Source organism: Mercenaria mercenaria, chromosome 4 (genome assembly GCF_021730395.1).
Source record: "Mercenaria mercenaria strain notata chromosome 4, MADL_Memer_1, whole genome shotgun sequence".
Classification (NCBI taxonomy): Eukaryota; Metazoa; Mollusca; class Bivalvia; order Venerida; family Veneridae; genus Mercenaria; species Mercenaria mercenaria.
In genome coordinates, this window is record NC_069364.1 from 89,464,683 (window position 1) to 89,486,246 (window position 21,564).

The 21,564-nt window shown below is 33.2% G+C and overlaps 1 protein-coding gene and 1 long non-coding RNA gene across 3 annotated transcripts; both read left to right on the forward strand.

Moving 5' to 3' along the window:
- Positions 1–4,060: 4,060 nt before the first annotated feature.
- LOC123552407 (uncharacterized) lies at positions 4,061–11,144 on the forward strand. Of its 2 annotated transcripts, none has more exons than XR_008370723.1 (3): positions 4,061–4,184; positions 6,546–6,622; positions 7,785–11,144. It is a non-coding gene; the product is annotated as an uncharacterized LOC123552407 (long non-coding RNA). The 2 variants fall into 2 exon arrangements; XR_008370724.1 differs by lacking the exon at positions 4,061–4,184 and adding an exon at positions 5,982–6,213.
- Positions 11,145–13,316: 2,172 nt separating this feature from the next.
- LOC123552405 (uncharacterized) lies at positions 13,317–16,265 on the forward strand. The gene has a single exon (XM_045342056.2). The coding sequence runs from the start codon at positions 13,884–13,886 to the stop codon at positions 16,122–16,124; it is 2,241 nt and encodes a 746-aa protein (XP_045197991.2). The 5' UTR covers positions 13,317–13,883; the 3' UTR covers positions 16,125–16,265.
- The last annotated feature ends 5,299 nt before the right edge of the window (positions 16,266–21,564 follow it).

Here is a 21,564-nt window from a genome sequence, read left to right on the forward strand (position 1 = left end):
AGCCCTTTTCTTATGTATTTTATGTATTACTGATATGATGCTTGTCTTGCCAACCCTTTTTATCGTCTTTTGTTGATATGCTGCTAGTCTGACCCAATTATTTTCAAGTGCGCACACAATAAAGTGAATCAGTAGGATTTCTTGACATATATGGGCCTTCAACATACTGAATGTTTAATCTCACTTTGTTTCCTTGTAAGATATTTAAAAATTTGTTACACAGTTTTGTAAGATTTTTTAAAATTTGTTACACTGTTTCGATAATATATAGATCTAGTTTAACATTTTCTCTGTTTGTTCTCTTGGTTTTATGCAATGACATCTCACGTACAAGATCCTACCAAGATTGTCTATCGAACCTGCTTTCAGTCTAGTCCGTTTGATTTTCTTAGAACCCTGCCAAAGACATAAACAACCCATATCGATTGTGGAGTCGAGGTCAAAGTGGCCTAAAAAACCTTAGTCTGCTTTTACTGATGATCAGACTTCATACATACAGACATTGGTTCCCTATAGATATATTAGCTCTAGAGTCAAGTCAAAGATTATGATTTGAGTAACCTTTACTGACCTTGGTCTGGATGTGGGTAACTTTTTGGGTTCAATGAATTAAAAAATAATGGAAGCATTTAGTGAAATACTGCAAAATGATGGAATCTTTTCTTGCCTAACTTTACCATTAAAATGTATACCGGTTCAGCTACGCTTCCCTACAGTCCTCTCAGGGCTTTGATTTATTCATTTAAATCAAGGCACAAAATAATACATAATACTATATTTGTACAAGGGAGGCAATCATTTCATGATGATAGAAGCAGTTATTTGTCCTATATGACATTCAAAATGTCAGCGCGGTCACATGACCTGACAGTCAAATTTCCTTCAGTCACGTGTCAAAAAGGTTGGAAATGAGTTTCTCTTTCTCGGGTAATGGGATTTTATCATTGTACATAAAAGTCAGGTAATAAATATAATTGAGCTTATTTGTTACTGGAATAAGAAACTGTATAGCAGTTGGTGATATCGCTTGAAGGAATTTGAACATTGACAAATTTAAACTTTTTCGTCATCAGATTTCGTGACAGGGAGAGCATTAATGTCAGGGACTAGATGTTAGACATGCACTGCTTACGGTTTGTAACGAGACACAAATAGTCATGCTAATATTGTGATATTTGTATTGCAGGTGTTTGGTTACAAACTTTACAAGTCAAGTAGGCGTCTGTAGCAGACTGTTTACTACATCCTTTACGCATGAAACATTTGAGTTCGATGCCATTCCGAAAAGGCCAATGAAAGAAATACCCCCCCCCCTCCAAAACAACAACAAAAAAGAAAAAAAACGACTTTTTGTTTCGATTTTACAGAGAAATACTTGACACACGTTCAATGTTTTTTTCGCAGTAAACACACTAGTTGTCATAATACTCTAAGGAAAACAAAAAAGACGTGGTTAATTCCTAAAGCATACATTGTCTAATCACAATTTTAGAATGTGCAATGACATTGTTTATCCTATATATTTCGGATTTCTCAGTGTTTATGCAAAAAGAAAATACCGGTATAATGTTTGAAAAATAATACTGAAAATACTGAAATAATAAAGCAGTATGGAGCATGTTTACTTACGCCAGTATTAATTTTAGCACTAATTTTCAAGTAATCGTCTTTTATTCACCAAGTCTTATGTACAAAAGTCGGCCGTGAATTTTTTCAAGAAATAAAATGTCTATTTTTCACTAAAATATTTTATCCTTAGATATTTACTTCAAAAGTATAAAATCCTCATTATATGTAACTTTGTTTGTATATACGAGGGTGGGATCAAAAGTGATGCAACCAATGGTGTTAAATGACAACTAAAGGTTGGATTAAGAAAATCTTTATTTCAAACCTTCAAAGTAATCTCCTTTGACAGATACACAACGTCTCAATCTTTTAATCCAATCCTTAGAAGCTTTCTGATAGCCTTTTTCAGGTATATCACTAAGGAGGTTAAATATGGCGGCCCCCAACTTTTGGCGGGATGTATATTTTCTGCCTGCAAGCCTTTTCTTGAGACGAGGGAGAAGGAAAACGTCACAGGGGGCTAGATCCGGAATAGGCTGTGTGTTCTAGAACATATACTCCATGTTCATTCAAAAACGACGTCATGTAACAAATGGATGACTCGGATACCCGTCTTTGGTCGACGTTTCTGGAAATACTTTAGAAGCTTTTTAAGAACTTTTTTCTTATAAAACTTGGAATTCATTGACTTGCCTTTGGATACAGGAACCTGGATGGCGAGACCTTTAGTAGTGAAAAATATGGCATACATAACCTTTTTCACACTTGCAATCCTTTTGGCAATGCAAGGCCTTCTGGCATTTTTGGTCAGCCATACTCGGTTACTAATTTTTCGATGCGGTTCGAAGAAATATATCCAAGACTCATCACCTGTTACTACATTCATAAATGTTTTTTGATCGTATCTTGGAAACCTTTTCAAAAGCTTGCGCGTCATCTTACCGCGCGTGCGCTTTTGATCATCAGTGAGCAAATGCGGGACCCACCTAGCATTTTTCTTCTTCAATTTCAAAATATTTCGCAGAATGCGCAACACAAATGCTTTTGAAATGCTAACCATGTCCGCAATCTGCTGAGAAGTATACCTTGCGTCAGAAAGTACTATTCGTTTTCCTTGGACTACTTGCAGACTTAGGTCGACCAGTTTTAGCGCATTTTTGACAGACTCCACACCTGCACAAAATTTCCTAACCCATCTGCAAATTGTGGAAAAGGACCTTTCATTACTACCATAAACAGCACATATGTCAGCATAAATGTCCTTTGAACCTCTTCCGAGTGAAGCGCAAGTCTTAATGTAAGAACTAATTTCGTTCGCATTTTTGCTCCTTTACCAACCATTTTGCCTAACCGCCTACGAGTAGGGTTTGTGCAAATGTGAATGCGAGATATTGTGTCTACATGTATAGTTTATACGTCGATTGAAAGCTATTACAACGGGGAACATGTGCAAGGCGTGAATTTTGTACTCGCGCTAAAAATAGCGGTTATCAATAGCCAGTGGCATTACTTTTGATCCCACCCTCGTAGAACTACATTCTTAATAGAATGCCATGCAATAACAGTTGATTGTTAAAAGCAGCCCGCTTTTTCACGGTGCATAATCAGTGGTCTATAACGCGTAGGTATCCCGCCAAGCAATTTTTTTTGTTAACAAAGCGTCGATTCAATAAGAAAAATGCTTCGTAAGTATTCTTTTACGATTTTTTGTAAAAATCTTTTGTATATTGCAAGTCCTTATATCAATGCGTACCTCCGATCACACAGCATCTGCCGTGGCTGCTTTAGTTTTGCTGGAATAATAGACAAACTAACCAAACATCTCAAATAGCCTTTAAGCTCTTGCTATCGCTCCAAGCTGATTCCAGAACCGTACAAAACCCGCTTTCTCCTGCTGAAGTCTTCAGATGGCCGTTTTTGTTTGGAATCGACACTTTATTGACAAAAGTGCTTGACGCGATACCTACGGCGTGACGTCATAGACCACGTGATTGTGCATCGTGGATTTTTGTAGTAGCAGACATTTATACTGTGTATATCTGTACAGTATAGAGTTTGAAATTTGGATCTAATATACCTTTAAATTGGTAAAATCACAATAAGCAACTTTCATAAATAAATTATGCATTGATATATTAAACATGTATGTGTGTATGTTTATACATTAATAACTGGTTTTACAGTTATGTGTTGTAGTGTGTATATCATCGACACATGCGGCCGATTATTAAAATGTAACTTGATCATCTTCCTAGCAGAATATTATCTAAATACTATTTTATTAAGCTTTATCAATCAGGGTATCCACGAAGCATCTTAGAAATTTTCTTAGATTTCACTAAGAAACTTCTTAACTTAAATATTTTGACTTAGTAAAGAAATTTTCTTCTTTACTAAGTCAAAATATTTAAGTTAGAAGCATCTTAGGAAATTACTTAGCTAAGAAAAACTTTTTCGTTAAGAAATTTCTTAACTCTGTTGCTATGGAACAAAAGCTGCGCGCGCAGCATCATCAATCGAAAAAAAATGGCGGACGACGTCGACTCGCTGCGTGTTTTTCAGATGTTTTAACGAAGAACACAGACAATGACTTGATATTTACGTTCATGTTGGTGGTAAGTAATTTCTATTACATTACTGGTATAAATGACATCAATTATTGGTTTGTGAAACTTCGGAGCCGGAAAATATTTGCCCTTTGAACAAGACTTTTCATGATGGATTTCTGCGGCGTGTTAGTCATTTCAAAAATTGTCATTCGCGATGTTGGTTATGGTTATTTTTGTAATATAAATATGTAGGTTAGAAACATAAACAGATATAAATATATCAATTTAAATTCAGACAGAACAGCATTTTTAAATTTCAGTTCTACTTTCACTTTCGGTTTGAAAATTTTGAAATTATTTGGAAATCATGTATATATACATGGTTTGCATAAATTAGTTTACCAAGACTAACTAGAGAATGATATTCTATCAGACAAGGTCTAAGGGGATGATTGATCTTTCAGGAAATTACAAGATACAGCATACTTGTAAACATTCACACAATGACAGCTGTCTCGGCAATCATCACCTTTTTATTAGTTTTGATTACAAGATGAAAATTATGTTTTCGGAGAGGTGTATGTGTATGAATGACAAGTCAATTGTGCTTTAGACCATAAAATTTATAGGGTGGTAAATTCATGTCCTAGATTTTGACATGTAACACATTTTTTCAGGTTTTTGTGACTGCAGCTAATTGCATTTTGTTCTGCTACATGTATTTGATATATTTTAATATGACTTATTTATCTACAAGAAAGGAAGACTTCCCTAGTTTCTTTAGAGATATCATGCAGTCATTCGATATAAAAATGAAATTTTAGTCCCGTTTAAATACATGATTACTTTCACTTTGAAGAACAGTGTATAATTTCCAGTCTGCATAATGTCTTTCCTGTCTTAAAAATAATTCAGTATTTAAGATACCCTACATGCAACACAATAAGCAAGGTTTAAACAGTGTTTAAGATACCCTACATGCAACACAATAAGCAAGGTTTAAACAGTGAAAGCAAGCATTCAAGTTTTTTGTGGTCACATTTTTTAGAAATGCTGAATCAAGTGTTTGCAAGAGTTATCTTTCCTGAGGTTATTGCTACTATCACCTCCACAATTGTCACTTGTAACACAATAAATCCAGCCATGTTTTAAAGAAAACAATACAGTTAATTTTTTATTTAATATTATCAGATTTAAAAAGCTGACATGTTTATGTTTCCAAATTTTATAATATCACACAGTCTGGCTGGTATACTTCAGTGACTCCACCATTTCAAAATTAATGAAATTAGTGCAACAATGCTAAAACTGGGAAAAAAACTGAATGAAGGCTCTTATTGGATCTGGATAATTTGATAAAGATTTTTTTTGAAAATAGGTTTTTTTTTTTGTTAAGTTAGGCAATTTGGAACAAATGTTTGCTCACAAGTTTGTAATCAACTTCTACATTCAGTAACATTTAGTTTTGGTAAACACATGTCATGGGTTAAAACTGTATATACTTGAATTACAAGACATGCTGCTAGGTGAAAATTTATAGGCTTTGAGTATCAGAAAATCACTATATTAGACTCACAAATTGGATTTAATGAATAATGATAAATGTATAACAAAATATCTTCAAACAAGTTTCAAGAATGAATATTGGCCATGAATTGAAGTTGCATTTTTACTTTTCTTGACTATGTGTTATATGCAGAAGTAACCCTAGCTCCTGGTTGTGACTTTTTGTTTCTGAGAGCTCCCTGCACTCTAGCCAAATGTATTAATACTATGTAATATATCCAAACAGTACAAGCACTTCACTCAACAGCAATACTTGACAAAGCTTGATTATCATTATCTTTTATTTCCTGTGGTAGTGAAGTTATAAATAGCCAATGTAAATGTCTCCAGGATTCATAATACTTAAGCTGACATTTTTACAAATTGTGGAGTTACTGGAAGTAGAATAGAATGATGCATCAATACTGACAATTGTAATTTAGTTTCTCCATGCTAGAGATTTTAAGTTGCATTGTCAAATCAAGGGTTGATTGTATACATATAGGACCATGATAACATATTTAAAGATGTGCTATGCTCATTTTCACTAGTAAGATATTTTATTTTAACATGTAAATTTTAATCTAGAAAATCCTCATCTGATCAGTTACATTCAATTTTACTGAATAAGTCAAATAAATATGTTTATATAAAGCTTCAGCCACAATTAAATTTTTAAAGCAATTGCACTATATTAAAAAAAAAACACAACCAATTACATGTATGTTGTGTTTACATTTTCACTGTATAGAAATTGCTCATATTTGCATAATATGAAATTTGGGCACAATATACCTTTAAGTTGTGAAGCACAATTACAATTTCCATTAACTTTCTTAATATTTATGTGCTTTTCTGTAATTAATAGAATCAATATTTCAGATGGAACATAGTGGACAACATGCTAGCAGACAGACAGAAACATTTTGGTTGACTGTTGATTCAAGGTTATACTGTGGGTAAGTTAGATATTTTGTTTTTATCACTGTTAACACAAAACTTCGGGCAAAGCTGTCTACAACACATGAGATCAAAAACTAGGTCTTTCGGTCAAATGTAAAAAAAAACAAAACTTACCAACATTCCAGAGGCCACATTTTATACATAATCTTCATAAAACTTGGTTACATTTTTTGATCAGAAACTAGGTTACTAGGGAGAGTCTTGGAAAGAGGTTGTTGATAACTCTAGATGCCACATTTTCTACTTTGTCATGATAAATCTTTGTCAGAATGTCTATGTCTAAAAAATGTAGTATAAGTCTAAAACTTGATTACTCAATGTCTAAAACTAGGTCAAATCATAGGAAAACATTGATAACACCCCAGATGCCACAGTAACTACTAGATCTACATAAAAAATATGTCATATGTCAGAATGTTTCTCTCTTTGAAATCTAAGTCAGGTTGAAAACTGGGTTACCTAAGGTAACGGGGTCACTTGGTGAAATCACAGAAAACATTTTTAACACTCTAGAGGCCACATTTTATGCTTAATCTTCATAAAACTTCATCAGAATGTTTGTGTATATGAAATCTATGTCAAGGCCCAAACTGAATTATCTAGGTCAAAAACTAGGTCAGTATGTCAAATCATAGAGAGTCATTGTGAACACTTAATGACCACAATTTCTACTTGATATGTATGAGACTTAGTGGAAATGTTATTCTGGTTAAAATCTAAGATAAATTTATAACTGGGTCACTAATGGGAGAAACTAGTTAATTAGGCCAAATTATAGAAAACATTTTTAAATTCTTCAGAGGTCACTTTTTGTAAATACTTCAGAGGTCACTTTTTCAACTTGGTCATCATAAATCTTTTCAGAATGTTTGTCTGTATGAAATCTAGGTCAAGTTCAGAAGTGGGTACCTTAGGTCAAAAATGTGTGTCACTTGGTCAGTCATTGAAAACCATACTGAACTACCTGATTTTCATAAATCATGGTCAAAATGATTGTCCCTGAAATCTAGACCAAGTTAGATGCTAGGTTATCTTGGGTAACTAGGTCAGGTGAAAGCCTTCTTGTTTATGTTTTTAAGGTTTTCACTTTATATGTAAATTTTTAACAATTCATGATCTGGATATATATAAACTTACATGATGTATTCTACATTTCAGTATGTTGAGGTGACTTCTGCTCCAAAATTACCAGTACAAAACACAGGAAGAAATTAAGCAGTGGAAGCCTGATATTAAAAACATATTATTTATTAATTAACATTTGTGTAGAGTGTGTTATGTAAATGGAAAATGTGTATATCTTACACAGTATCTAGACAGTAAAACTTGATCTCAAATAGAAGAAATTTCAAGAATACTGTATGGCTTACACCAAAATTATTGACATAGATATAACTAATGAGTTTTAGCTGAGTGATTCAAACTTTATTATCTGCATCATATAGTCAAGTGCACTGTTTCTTTTTAGTTACGAACTTTATTTGCTTGTGGTAAATTACTGTTTGATGCTATGTTCACTAGTAAGTCAGTCTGTCAAATATTGTTCAGTCTAAAATACTCATTGAGAAGTGTTTCTATACTTATCAGAAAAATCTTAGAATATAAGGAAAAACTTAATATTTAAGAAATATTTTTTATCTTAGTTGCTTCGTGAATACGGCCCCAGTTGTTAGTTTGTATTTATAAATATCAAGAGACATGATGCTAGGGTGTTTTTTGATAACGCTCCCATTTTCCATTAAGAGCTTAAGTTTGCCTACGCGCTGCAGTGATCTGATTTGTGTGTTTGTTTGTTCGAGTTTTATTAGGTTTAAGCATATTTTATTGCAATCGAATATGTTTTTTTTGTAAAATGAAATGTAAACCATGCATTATCATAACATGGATAAATGGAAGTTTGAAAATCATTCAAAGTTACTTATTGAAATCGGAAGCAAAAGGATTGGGCTATGAGTGTTTTCCAACAATAGCTGACCCTCAAACAAGAGCAGGTTAAAGTAACAGATGGATCCATAATTTAGTAAAAACACATATTGCTACATAGTGAAGAATCAAACTCCTACGCAATGATTTCCTTTGCCGCTTCGCTCATTGGTCACTGTCAACAAAAAATATCTAAATTCAGCTTTGTGGACGACTTTTTATTTATATAATTATTTAGTTAATTTTTCCCAATATTCTCGAAGTTTACCCTTCATCTAACAAAGGCGAATGTTCCATGATAGAAGAAATTCTAAATGAAAATGGGTATTTATTTACACGACTGGCTAGTATCCTGAAACGAAACTAAAAGTAAACAAACGACTAGGTGACGCCGTTCACGATTATAATGCTGCCCTTGTATATTTACCAACATAAATGTGTTTTGCTGTAATATAGTTCATCTAACATAGAAGCTAGTAGTTAAGTTTCAATGCTGTTGCCGCTATGTATAAAGTATGATAAACAATAAGAAGGAATCCAGCTTTTGTTCTATCAGATCTATTCTGTCTCTATTCCCCTTTAAAGGAAGCCAATCCAGTTTAAAATAATGAAATTTCTTGAATCTTAATTCTTAAACTGTAATATAACAAAATGAACTTATAGAATACTGAGTCCGAAAACCTGGAGAGCGTAGGATACAGCTAAATTACGTCTTCCATTATCATCAGTTTACGAATTTTATGATGAAATATACTGAACAGGCCTGTTTTCCAACATTATCAGTCTCTCACCCTTCTATCTCCATGTTTTATCTCTCACTATCGTTTCATTATTGATGTGTTTATACTGTTTGAGCAACCCACGTACATTTAGCAACAGAAGTATGTTTGATATATACGTTTTTTTGTCTATCATCCACTATATAATTACTAAACGTACCTGTGAAATCGGTTTCCATTAGGAAAAGTTCCGTCCTTAAAACATGCTTAAGAAGATTGAAACTATATCAAAATACGTTTGAATATTAATTTCAAATAAAGGGAATGATTGTGCATGGTATAACACCTGCAGAACCACAAGGGTATAGATGGTACCCTTAACACCTTAAGTGCATTAACAGTGATATTTGTTTGTTTGAATTATGCAAATCATGCAAGATATGTGGACATTGCAGCAATATTTCTCATTATCCAGTAAATAACTGCATGTAACTGTTCAAAACAGTAATTACATGATTTATGCTTATAATCTATTCTATAAGGTTGTAAAATTCAGCTCATTTCCATTTGTACACTTCATTGTTTATATTATTATTTCTAATACTGAAATGTACAGCCACATTTTTACATTTACATTGTACTGATCAAGTTTGTTATTATTTGATTCATGAAACTGGGTCATATTTTTCTGAAAGAATGACCCAGATGTATCAATGAAATTCAATTTTTACCGATCTTAATGATATACTAATTATGCAAATAAGTTGGTTGCTATCGCATCCAGATGCTTAAAAGAAATGCTGCATCTTAGCCAAAATATCATAAGCTTTATAATTGTGTGATAGCATCCTCTGTAATAATCTTTTATAAACATTAACCATCCAAGATACTTGATTTAAGCTAAATCGTAGGGATACGGAAACGTAAACAAATGAAACATTGTAGCTGAATTTACACTATAATTATGCCAATTACTGACCCTTATTTATTCTATCTCCTGTTTTTGTTTTTCTAATCAACCAACTGTTTATTTGATGTAAATCTACGGAGTGTAATTGTATATCTATATTATTGGAAAACGTCACAGAAATCAATATTTGATCTTCGAAAAAGAACTATAAATATACATGTATAATGTATTGAAATAGTTTCAAACAGTTTTATACTTCTGTCCCGGGCTACCTATACTTCATATTATTCACCACAGACTGTGCGTTAGATGTCCAGCCGGACCGCCTGAGATATTGATCAAATGTAGAATGTGAAAACACTTCCACATGGTTATCCACGAACGACAAAGCTGATTGTAAAATATCTATAAAATCTGTAAGAAGATCCTTTGGAAACATAGAATGCAACCAAGCCAAATAATAGCAGACTCGGTCAGATTGAGTCTGTTAATGAGAGGTAGTGGAAGTGGAACACCCCTGACACCTTCTAGCACCGGCTTAACTCAGGCATTGAACGGACTCCATGATCACAAAGGAACAGAAAATATAACAACACTGAATCCAAAACATATTCTGTCAACGTGAATGTATAACGTACTTCAAAAAACTATATGTAAACCTGTATGTTTCTGGAAAGAATGTTTAGTGCTCTAAACACATCAAACGATACTGATCCTACAACTTTAGATAACAAACAGATAAAGGGCAATATCTTTTGAAAGTGAATAAAATGTCATCGATATTTTAAAATTGACAATGAACACTACTTAGTTTGTATTTTAGTTCACTAAAATGTAGATAGTCGTCTTTTTGGTATATTCATTATTATATGTATTTCCACTACATACATTCATGCTGCATTTTAATGATTTAATGAAGCTGCTGTATGTACTGTTTTGGAACTGCACCACATAGATTATAGACATTGAAGTGTTTGTTATTATGCTGGTATCGATAGGAAAATGTCATATCTTAAAAATAGTTTCAGTTTGTTGGATCTGAATACCATTTTCAAATTTATGAACAATTTCATATGTTTGCATATGGGGAATAATCATCTTATACATATGATACATCAAATAGCAATGTCATAGTTATTATGTTTGCATAAAGGGAATAATCATTTTATACATATAATATATCAATCCAACAGTGTCACATGCTTACATATGGGGAATAATCATCTTAAATACATGATATATCAATATATAAATATCATATGGCAGCGTATGTGACATTGATATTGTCAACCCGAGGCCAGAATGTCATCCGAGGCGAAAGCTGAGTAGTGACATTCTGTTTCGAGGGTTGACGATATCAATGTCACATACGCTGCCATATGATATTTATATATTGATATATCATGTATTTAAGATGATTATTCCATATGATATTTATTATATTATACCGAACAAAATTTTATACATAAACTGTTTTAATAGTTTCATCTTTAGTGCAGTAATCGCCTATGTACACATTGAATAGTGACGTCGCTACTATATCTGTACAAGGGAGGCAATCATTTGGCTAAAAAATTGAAGCAGTTAATTGCCCTTATATGACATTCAAAATATCAGCGCGGTCACATAACCTGACAGTCACTTTCGCTTGGTCACGTGTCAGAAAGGATGAAAATGTTTTTGATAGTCAAAATATCTCTTTCTCGGGTAATGGGATTTTATCATTGTAGACAAATGAGAGGTAAAATAAATAGTAATGTCACACATTAGCATACGGGGAAACACATATCATACATATGACATTTTAAATAGCAATGTCACAGGTTTGCATATAGGGAATAATCAACTTATTTATATGATAAATGAAAGAGCAATGCAAAGTCACATGCTTGCATATTCTCATATGTATGATTTATGAAAGAGCAATGTCACATGTTGGCATACAACGATTAATCATATTATATATTTGATATTTCAAATAGCAATGTCACATGCTTGCATATAGGGAATAACCATCTTGTATATATGATATATGAAAGAGCAAACCAATGTCACATGCTTGCATATAGGGAATAATCATCTTGTATATATGATATATGAAAGAGCAAACCAATGTCACATGCTTGCATATAGGGAATAACCATCTTGTATATATGATATATGAAAGAGCAAACCAATGTCACATGCTTGCACATAGGGAATAACCATCTTGTATATATGATATATGAAAGAGCAAACCAATGTCACATGCTTGCATATAGGGAATAAGCATCTTGTATATATGATATATGAAAGAGCAAACCAATGTCACATGCTTGCATATAGGGAATAATCATCTTGTATGTATGATAAATGAAGGAGCAAACCAATGTCACATGCTTGCATATAGGGAATAATCATCTTGTATATATGATATATGAAAGAGCAAACCAATGTCATATGCTTGCATATAGGGAATAACCATCTTGTATATATGATATATGAAAGAGCAAACCAATGTCACATGCTTGCATATAGGGAATAACCATCTTGTATATATGATATATGAAAGAGCAAACCAATGTCACATGCTTGCATATAGGGAATAATCATCTTGTATGTATGATAAATGAAGGAGCAACCAATGTCACATGCTTGCATATAGGGAATAATCATCTTGTATATTATGATATTGAAAGAGCAAACCATGTCACATGCTTGCATATAGGGAATAACCATCTTGTATATATGATATATGAAAGAGCAAACCAATGTCACATGCTTGCATATAGGGAATAACCATCTTGTATATATGATATATGAAAGAGCAAACCAATGTCACATGCTTGCATATAGGGAATAATCATCTTGTATATATGATATATGAAAGAGCAAACCAATGTCACATTCTTGCATATAGGGAATAATCATCTTGTATATATGATAAATGAAGGAGCAAACCAATGTCACATGCTTGCATATAGGAATAATCATCTTGTAATATGATATAGAAAGAGCAAACCAATGTCACAAAGCTTGCAATAGGGAATAATCATCTTGTATGTATGATAAATGAAGGAGCAAACCATGTCACATGCTTGCATATAGGAATAATCATCTTGTATATATGATATGAAAGAGCAAACCAATGTCACATGCTTGCATATAGGGAATAATCATCTTGTATGTATGATATATGAAAGAGCAAACCAATGTCACATGCTTGCATACAAGGCCACAGAAACATCAGAAGATAAAACAACAAACAACAACAACAAAAAAACCTCATGCTTACTTCAAGGTTAAGTTTTATGAAGTTTTATGAACTTTTTTTTTGTATTTTGCTTGAATAAAACATTTATTTATTTTCATGATGTGTAACTGTCCAATAGTTATCCACTGAAAGTATAGCCTTTAGCGATACACGTATATTTATTCGATAGGACAGGTGAAATTGAACGCCACAGATTCTTGTTACGCTCTGTGCAGTGTAACAGTATAAATATCTGTGAACATAATTATTTGGAACATACACATGAGATACATCTTGAAATTGTATCATTCAGTTTCTATGTTATAACTAGTGTTACAAACAAGTTTGTTTTTTGTACTATCAGCGCTTGGATGAGATCTAATTAATCATATAGCAAAATTCAATTGCCTTATTCTAAAATATTAATAAGTGTTCTGAAACTAAAGATTGACCTGACCGGGAGTTAGCAAACCATGGCAGATAGATATGATCATCGGAATAAAAAGATTTGTAATATTTTTAAAACTGTAATAATTTTTCTGGTTTTCCGAAATGTATCTAAATCGGGAGTATTTTGCAAAAGAAGTGATTCTCCATCAACTGCTAAGAAAAGCGATAAACAGTGGCAAGTATACATTGACGTTTCTACAACACCGGACAATTATTATGAAAATTATGAAATTCAGTTGGAAACGTTCAGAATACATTCTGAGCACTGTAGTGCGAAATATAAGTGCTCAAAGAATATACAAAATGTATACAAAACATTTCCGGATAAGCTATGTCATTGCGACAAACTCTGTGGATTAATGAATGATTGTTGCGGGAATTATGGTAATACATTAATGCTATCATTGACAAAGGACCAGTTTGAATGTATGATATTAGAGGAAATAGTGAAAAACAGAGATTATGGTGTTACTATGGTTACTAAATGTTCGACTAGATGGAAACACAATGTTACAAAAACTTTGTGCGAAGGTGTGTCAAAAAATGACGATATTTTGCATAGACTTCCGGTTTCAGATAGAACAAATTTTAATATTATGTTTAAAAATATGTACTGTGCTCAATGCAACTTTATCAATGACTTCCTGTACTGGAAACAAGAAATACATTTTAGGAATGAAACTGGAATGCGCAGTCTACCGGAAATGAACAACTATATCTTAAACTTTATCAGACCACAACCGGAAATATCATACAGAATATGTCAGAGTTCGCAGTCCATTATTTCTACATGCACACACCCAGAAGAAACAAGTGCGAGTGATTTAATTAGGAATTGCACGGATGGTGTGTATGGTATAACGTATGATGAATCTGGAATGGTGTATCGTAACAAATACTGTGCTTTGTGTAATGGTGTTGTTGATAAATCAATGCTTTGTGAACAATTTGTTATGACACCAACAGGTTCTACTACAAATGATACATCTAGGGTCTACAGCCTCAGGATGGTTGTAGACATCAACATCGGCATTGTGTATCACAGTGAGAAGCCAGAGATTATACAGCTATGCAAAGACAATGAACTCTATGACAGCCTTTCCCAAAGATGTAGAGAAATTGTTTGCGCACCGCCACGTACTGCAATGAACGGTGTGTGCAGCAGATTCGTTGTATCTGAACGAGAAAATCATCCAGATCTTCTTCCTGAAAATTGTACTTTTACTCAGTTAAATTTTTCAGAGTTTAAATTCATAAACAATTCTTACTTGCTTATATTTTCGCACCGGAAAGTTTATTCTAAGGAGCAATTTCACGTAAATGGATCAGACGTGTTTATATGCCTGAATAAAACACACCAATGCTTGCATGATTGCAGTGCTACAAATCCACGGTTTTATTCGGACATAGTTGAAGGATATATGACTCTAGTTGGACTTACCGTGTCTATTTTAGCATTAGCCATTACTTTAGCGGTATATGTAGCATTTCCTCAATTGTTAAACACTCCTGGAAAGATTTTAGTAAGTCTTATTATCTCCCTTCTTTCAGCACAAGTATTATTCATAGCGGCCTTTAAAGCTGAACAACTACCCACACTATGCACTATATTAGGCGTTTTAGTTCATTACTTCTTCCTTGCTGCATTCTGTTGGATGAATGTTATTGCATTTGACCTTTGGATGACCTTTTCCAACAGGTTTTTGGCGTCTGGGCCTGAAAATAAAGGAAGGAAAAGATTTGCTATATATTCTTTCTATGCTTGGCTTCTGCCCGTTGCGATAGTCTGTACTGCTGTAATTTTAGATTTCATAAATATCGATGAAACATTTCAAAGTTTTAAACCAGAATATGGCAAAAGGGTGTGCTGGCTTTCTTCGAGATATTCTCTACTTCTGTTTTTTGCAGGCCCACTTGCTCTTTGTAAGCTCTTTGACATAGTTTCTTTCATTTCCACGGCGATTCACATTTCTCGCGCAAAGAAACAGGGAGCCATAGCAACGAGAAATAAAAGCACATGCTCGTTCCTAATCAATATTAAGTTATCCCTTATCATGGGTCTCACATGGGTGTTTGCTTTTGTAGCAAATGTTACAAATGAGACCATCGTGTGGTATCTGTTTATTATCTTTAACTCTCTTCAAGGTTTATTTATTGCAATTTGTTTTCTATGTACGAAGAAAGTATGTCATCTTATGAGAGATAAATATAAAAAGATCACCATTAAATACGCATCTGGTACACAAAATAGCTCTGTAGTATAATTCAGCCTAAATCTGTAATAAAATTACAATATCCTTTAGGCAGCTTGTTCTGCGTTGACCTATTCCAGGTCAACGGTGTCCTGTATGTCAAACTGAATAAATGCAGTAAGCAACTCGGGTTCAATTTGTTTATGACCAAACCCAAATATGTGATATTTATAAGAGAGAGAGAGAGAGAGAGAGAGAGAGAGAGAGAGGGAGAGAGAGAGAGAGAGATTTCATACTCATTTTGATGTTATCGATCTCAAAGTATTTCATTACAACCACGCTTTTCTATCCACGATTTCTTTTGAATTTGGCTTTAATATGCAGTAAAATGGAAGTTGATAAATTAATTATCTTCATAATGAAAACAGAAAAGCATTTAAATATGATTCAGCGTGATTCGCCTACATTACTATGACCTTCAGAACTTATAAAAAATGCAAATTAACTTCGAGTACAAAATATACTAAGACTTGTATTTTAAAAATATATCAAAGGAAATCATTTTACATTAGTTTCAAAAATTACAATGAAACACTTACAGTGGACAATCCGCCGTTTCACATTTTGAATATTTCATGGAAATAATAATAATAATAATAATAATAATAATAATAAAGATCATTATTAAATTTGAAATGTAACAACTTTCATCTGGTTATGACAAAATATCTTGTCTTTAATCGGACTACGTCTTTGCGGAGAGACATTCTGAACAGTACATAAAACTGTACGTAAAGCTTATCAAAAGATGCAGCCACTGCAGTTAAATTCATGATACGTATCAGGACAGCGTCTTAAGGAGGTAGGTTACCTTGATATTTGTAAGTGCGCATGTCTAACCGGAAGCTAACGTGACGATTTACGACGACGTTTACGACAAACTAAATGTGTTTGTATATCCATTCTTCTGGAAATAAATCTTGAACCTGCCTCCGATCTTATGTTTAATGGTTTAATAATGCAGAAATAATGAATGAACTGCCGCAGAAACGCTTCAAAACATTGTTGCCTTAAAATGACGTCATTGACGTCAGGACGTTACTTGTCAGTTACCGCGCAAAATTAATAGCTTTTATTTTGAAAGTACATTATTCTGTGCTTTTTCTTTATTTGAACTATTTTTAAACAGCCATTATTTGCTGAAATACTTTTTATTAGTCTTTTGCTCTGAAAAATGATCAATATTTTGCTTCTTTTATGTAATTATATTGAAATGTTATGCGGAATGTAAGAAAATGAATGATGGTAACTGATGTAATTGGGAATATAGTTAGCTGAAAGGGAACTTATTACGGTCATTTACAAATAAAAATTGGGCAGTTTGATTTGTTTTACCTATTTCCCAGTTTCCGTTGATAATTTGTTACTTAAATACTAAAACTAAGCTCTAAAATTGTTCAAATTTCAGTATAAAATTGTGGTGTCTTAGATTAAATTGATGTTACCATGGAAACGAAGCCCGTGACCTATATGTCTAATTGTAAAACTCAAAAGCGTTAACACTGGTCTATTTAAGGAACACAGCTTCGCCTTTTTATTTTCATTTCAACAATATCCATGAGAATAATAGCAGCATGCAGAACGATTTTTCAATAAAAATGTCAGACGACGGACACTGCTGTAAGTATTTTAAGCTGTGAAATTTGTTAAATTAACTGCAATTCATATGAAAATATTACTAACATTAGAAATAAGATGTTTTAAAGCTACATTAACAAGAAAGATAATTTTATATAATATTTTTTTATAAGAAATTACGATAAAAAGCAACATATAAGCTATTTTAAACATCTCTGCTGCCATGGTTACTCTAAACTTTAAGAAAAACATAGTACCATGTAAAGTTATTGGTATTTTGCTAATCGTATTACCCAAATATTCCATGTTGGTCAATAACAGAATAGCACTGAAGCCATCGAAAAACCCGTTTTCATACATAATTGTTGAAAAATGAGAGACAATGCGTTACCATGGAAACACGAGCCCCGCGACATATACATTTTAAGCTTTTATTAGAAAGCTAATGCGCATACTAGTAAAACTATTAATTATGCAGACTTTTACGGATAACAATGAAACCAAAATACACTGAAAAGTGTGAAAAATCCGTATTTTCCTTCTTCTTTCTATATAAAATACCTTAAGAGGGTCATGTACTTCAAACCTGGATAAAAATTGCACTTGAAGGGACAGAAATAAACGGAACTGAGATTGTAGCAGTTAAAACATTGAATTACACGAAATACAAAAAATCACTGCGGTTCAACTAATTTAAATTTACCCTGGTAACAAGGTAACCTACCTCCTTAAAATAGAGATATTGATCACAGGATATAAATTTTGACCAATGGGAATCAAGCGTTCAAAGAACGATTGCATATCATCCAACACTGAAATACACTTTGGCATGCTAAAACAAAAATACAGACAATTTTCTCCTGAAATACAGTTTTGTTCTGCATTCAGTAGCAATAGAACCATTTTAACGTTTAGGGGGAGTTGTTTGAAAACATTGTGGACTGTGGTTTCAAGAGCACCTTTAGCCTACACTAGATACAAAGGTAATCAAGGGCATTTTGAAGTTATATTGTTACGATTCATCAATATAAATTTACTTGAGAAGTCAAACTATTCCGCTATTGGGTTAAGAGATCATGCAAGTTGTCTGTGATATAAAATGTAACGGCAATTAATATAAACTGAGAAATTGTTAACGTAATGATATCTTGAAATCAGGGAAAACGAACAGGTATAAAGCAATGGTGGATTCCCGGCGCCAACACCATTCAGCCTGCCAAACTATTGTGAAGCATACGTTTTTTTTCTATGCAATAGAATGCTAAGGCAAGAAAACTTTCTAGTTGCTTCGCTCACCCATTATTATTAAATAATATTTATACCACAGAGTGCGACATTATATGTATAGTTCATTCACCAGTAATTTTTTTCTTATAAGTATTATTAATGCCAAAGAAAGGCCAGATGCACATTCTCCCCGCGTCCATCGCACATCATCAAATGGAATACTGAAGACCATAGTGGCGATATTCCTAGGTTATCAATAGCCTAAAGCGTACAATTATTTTCCTCGCTCCGCTCTCAAATTATAATTGCATTACAAAAACCTTAGGCAATATTCCTAGACAACAAACGCTACTTTCGTCATGTAAACATAATGACGTAAAATGATATATAAAGATAGTACCGAAAAATATAATCGCATGGAAATTCTTCCCGCTGAAAACGGGATACCGGAATACTTCAACATTATTACGATTTAGCTTTCTTTCTTCGTTTTTCATGGTGAAAGGCGATACTTTATCCAGATAACGCAGACGATAGGAGCTGAGAAAGAAAACCCTCTGGGACTTTTTAGTTAGATGGACAAAGTGTACATAGATTCAGTTGTATTTCCCAAAATATAGTTTATATGCTGTAACTATATACTTGATAAATATTGTTCAAGGACTATAAAGAAGCAATAATATCACACAGCATGAAGATTATAATTTTCACACGCTCTTAGTTGATCATGCCATTGCATACTATATATCTTCAATAATAGCCCTATTACTCCTACAGATCGTATCAATCAAATCTGTTGTAACACAGTTAATGGTCCTATCGTCTTTGATAATCTATTGGGATTGCATCCAGTCTATTAGCACACAAGCTGCGTCGTAGATTAATCCTCTTAATTCTAATGTATTGTAAAAAAATTCGTATATTCACATATCTAAGCCTTAGACAATTAAAAGTACTTGTAGACGGACAGGTTTTCCTGAAGCAAGTCGATTTGAGCGAGTCATCCTAGACTAAATTTTATGATAATTTTTAACCGGGGGCTAATGGCGTAACGTCATTTATCCGGATGACGTAGAATAAAGCCTGGACTCGGCGTATGGAAATGAAAATCATTTTATTAATTAATGCCGATCTGTGAGTAAATTTATTGAAACGGCAACATTACTGCCTTTCTTAAGATTAAATATGATGTTCAAACGTTTAACATGTTAAAACATTGTAAATAATGTCTGAAAATCAGCTTGAAATGTGCGGTTCCTTTTAATCATGGGCAATAACTCGTAAACAAGCACATGGATCTATACATTCTATTCACCTTAATATAGGCAATATGCTTGTCAACGACTGTGAGAAAATTCACTAAAATCTACAATAGTAGAAAATATTCTATTCGCAAAAATGTTATCAAAATTTTCCCATATTCTCCCATTATGAAAACTTGTGCGAGGTTCAAATTTTTCAGATCAATCTAGCAAACAAACAAGCAAACGATCCTATTTCTAAGTATATTCAGAAGTTTTGAATAATCTGGGATAAATCAAATTCCACAACGTTCATAGCTACCTTTGTGGGGGCTTCGTTTTAGGAACGTAGCTTTCCCTTTTGGATATCTATCCTTGCTTTTTTCATTACCAAATAATACAATGAGATCAATTGACGTCATCACGTGAGCATGCATTCTTACTAACTGATCTCGTTAAAAGAAAACAAAAACGGCTAAATGACATACTATTACTTTTACAAAATTATTACGACAAAAAACCTATTTCGTCTAATGACAGTGTTGGTGTATCCTAGTCAAATATTTTATTCTAAAAATGTTTAATTGTCTTATGGAAATATTCATTAAGATTTTTTTCGTCATTAATTAAAGATGTCTTTCATGCTAAAGCTACTCGTCCACAATTACTCTTATTCTGAAATAAAATTTGAATTACCAAAACATGTGTTTGTTTGGTTGTTTTGTGTTAGCGCCGTTTTGCAACAGAATTTCAGGTATGTAACGGCGGTCAGTTAACCTAACCAGTTTTCTTGGATAGTGTACCAGTACTAACGTTTTCTCCAACTGTAGCTTTCAACTTCGAAATGAACCGGAGGTTGAGAACAAAAGATTTCAGATATATTTTCTTTTATAAAATTGTCAGCGATCGAATTGTGTACGTGGTTCTGTACCTTCACTCTTGAGCTAAACAGGTTAGCTACAAAGGATTTGAAAAGTGAAAATGGATATTAAATTTTTGTAACCTCCAATCTTTGTGGATCTTTATTTCACCATTCGATGCTGATACCTTTTCATCTACACCACTATTTAAGGATTGATCCTTTAAATCTTATTCAATACACTGCGAATTCGCAACTGAAAGCCAATACCTAATTGTGTCCACCACAGTTTTCATTCTGAACGCCAAAACCTTATTTACTGTATTCGATGTAAATTACTATATGAATACCGAATCCTAATCCACTGGAAGGAGGTTTTAAGGTGGATCACCTAAAGCTAATTATTTTATCCGCGATATCCAGGCTGAAGGCCTTTACTTTATCCGCTACACCGCGACTACTAGGCGAAAATGCCCATACAATTTCCATTACACCTCGACATCGAATCTGAACACCGAAACATTATCCTCCCTCTACACCACGAGTT

Coding starts and splice junctions, on each gene's coding strand:
- LOC123552405 (XM_045342056.2), top strand. CDS start 13,884: ATGGCAGATAGATATGATCATCGGAATAAAAAGATTTGTAATATTTTT.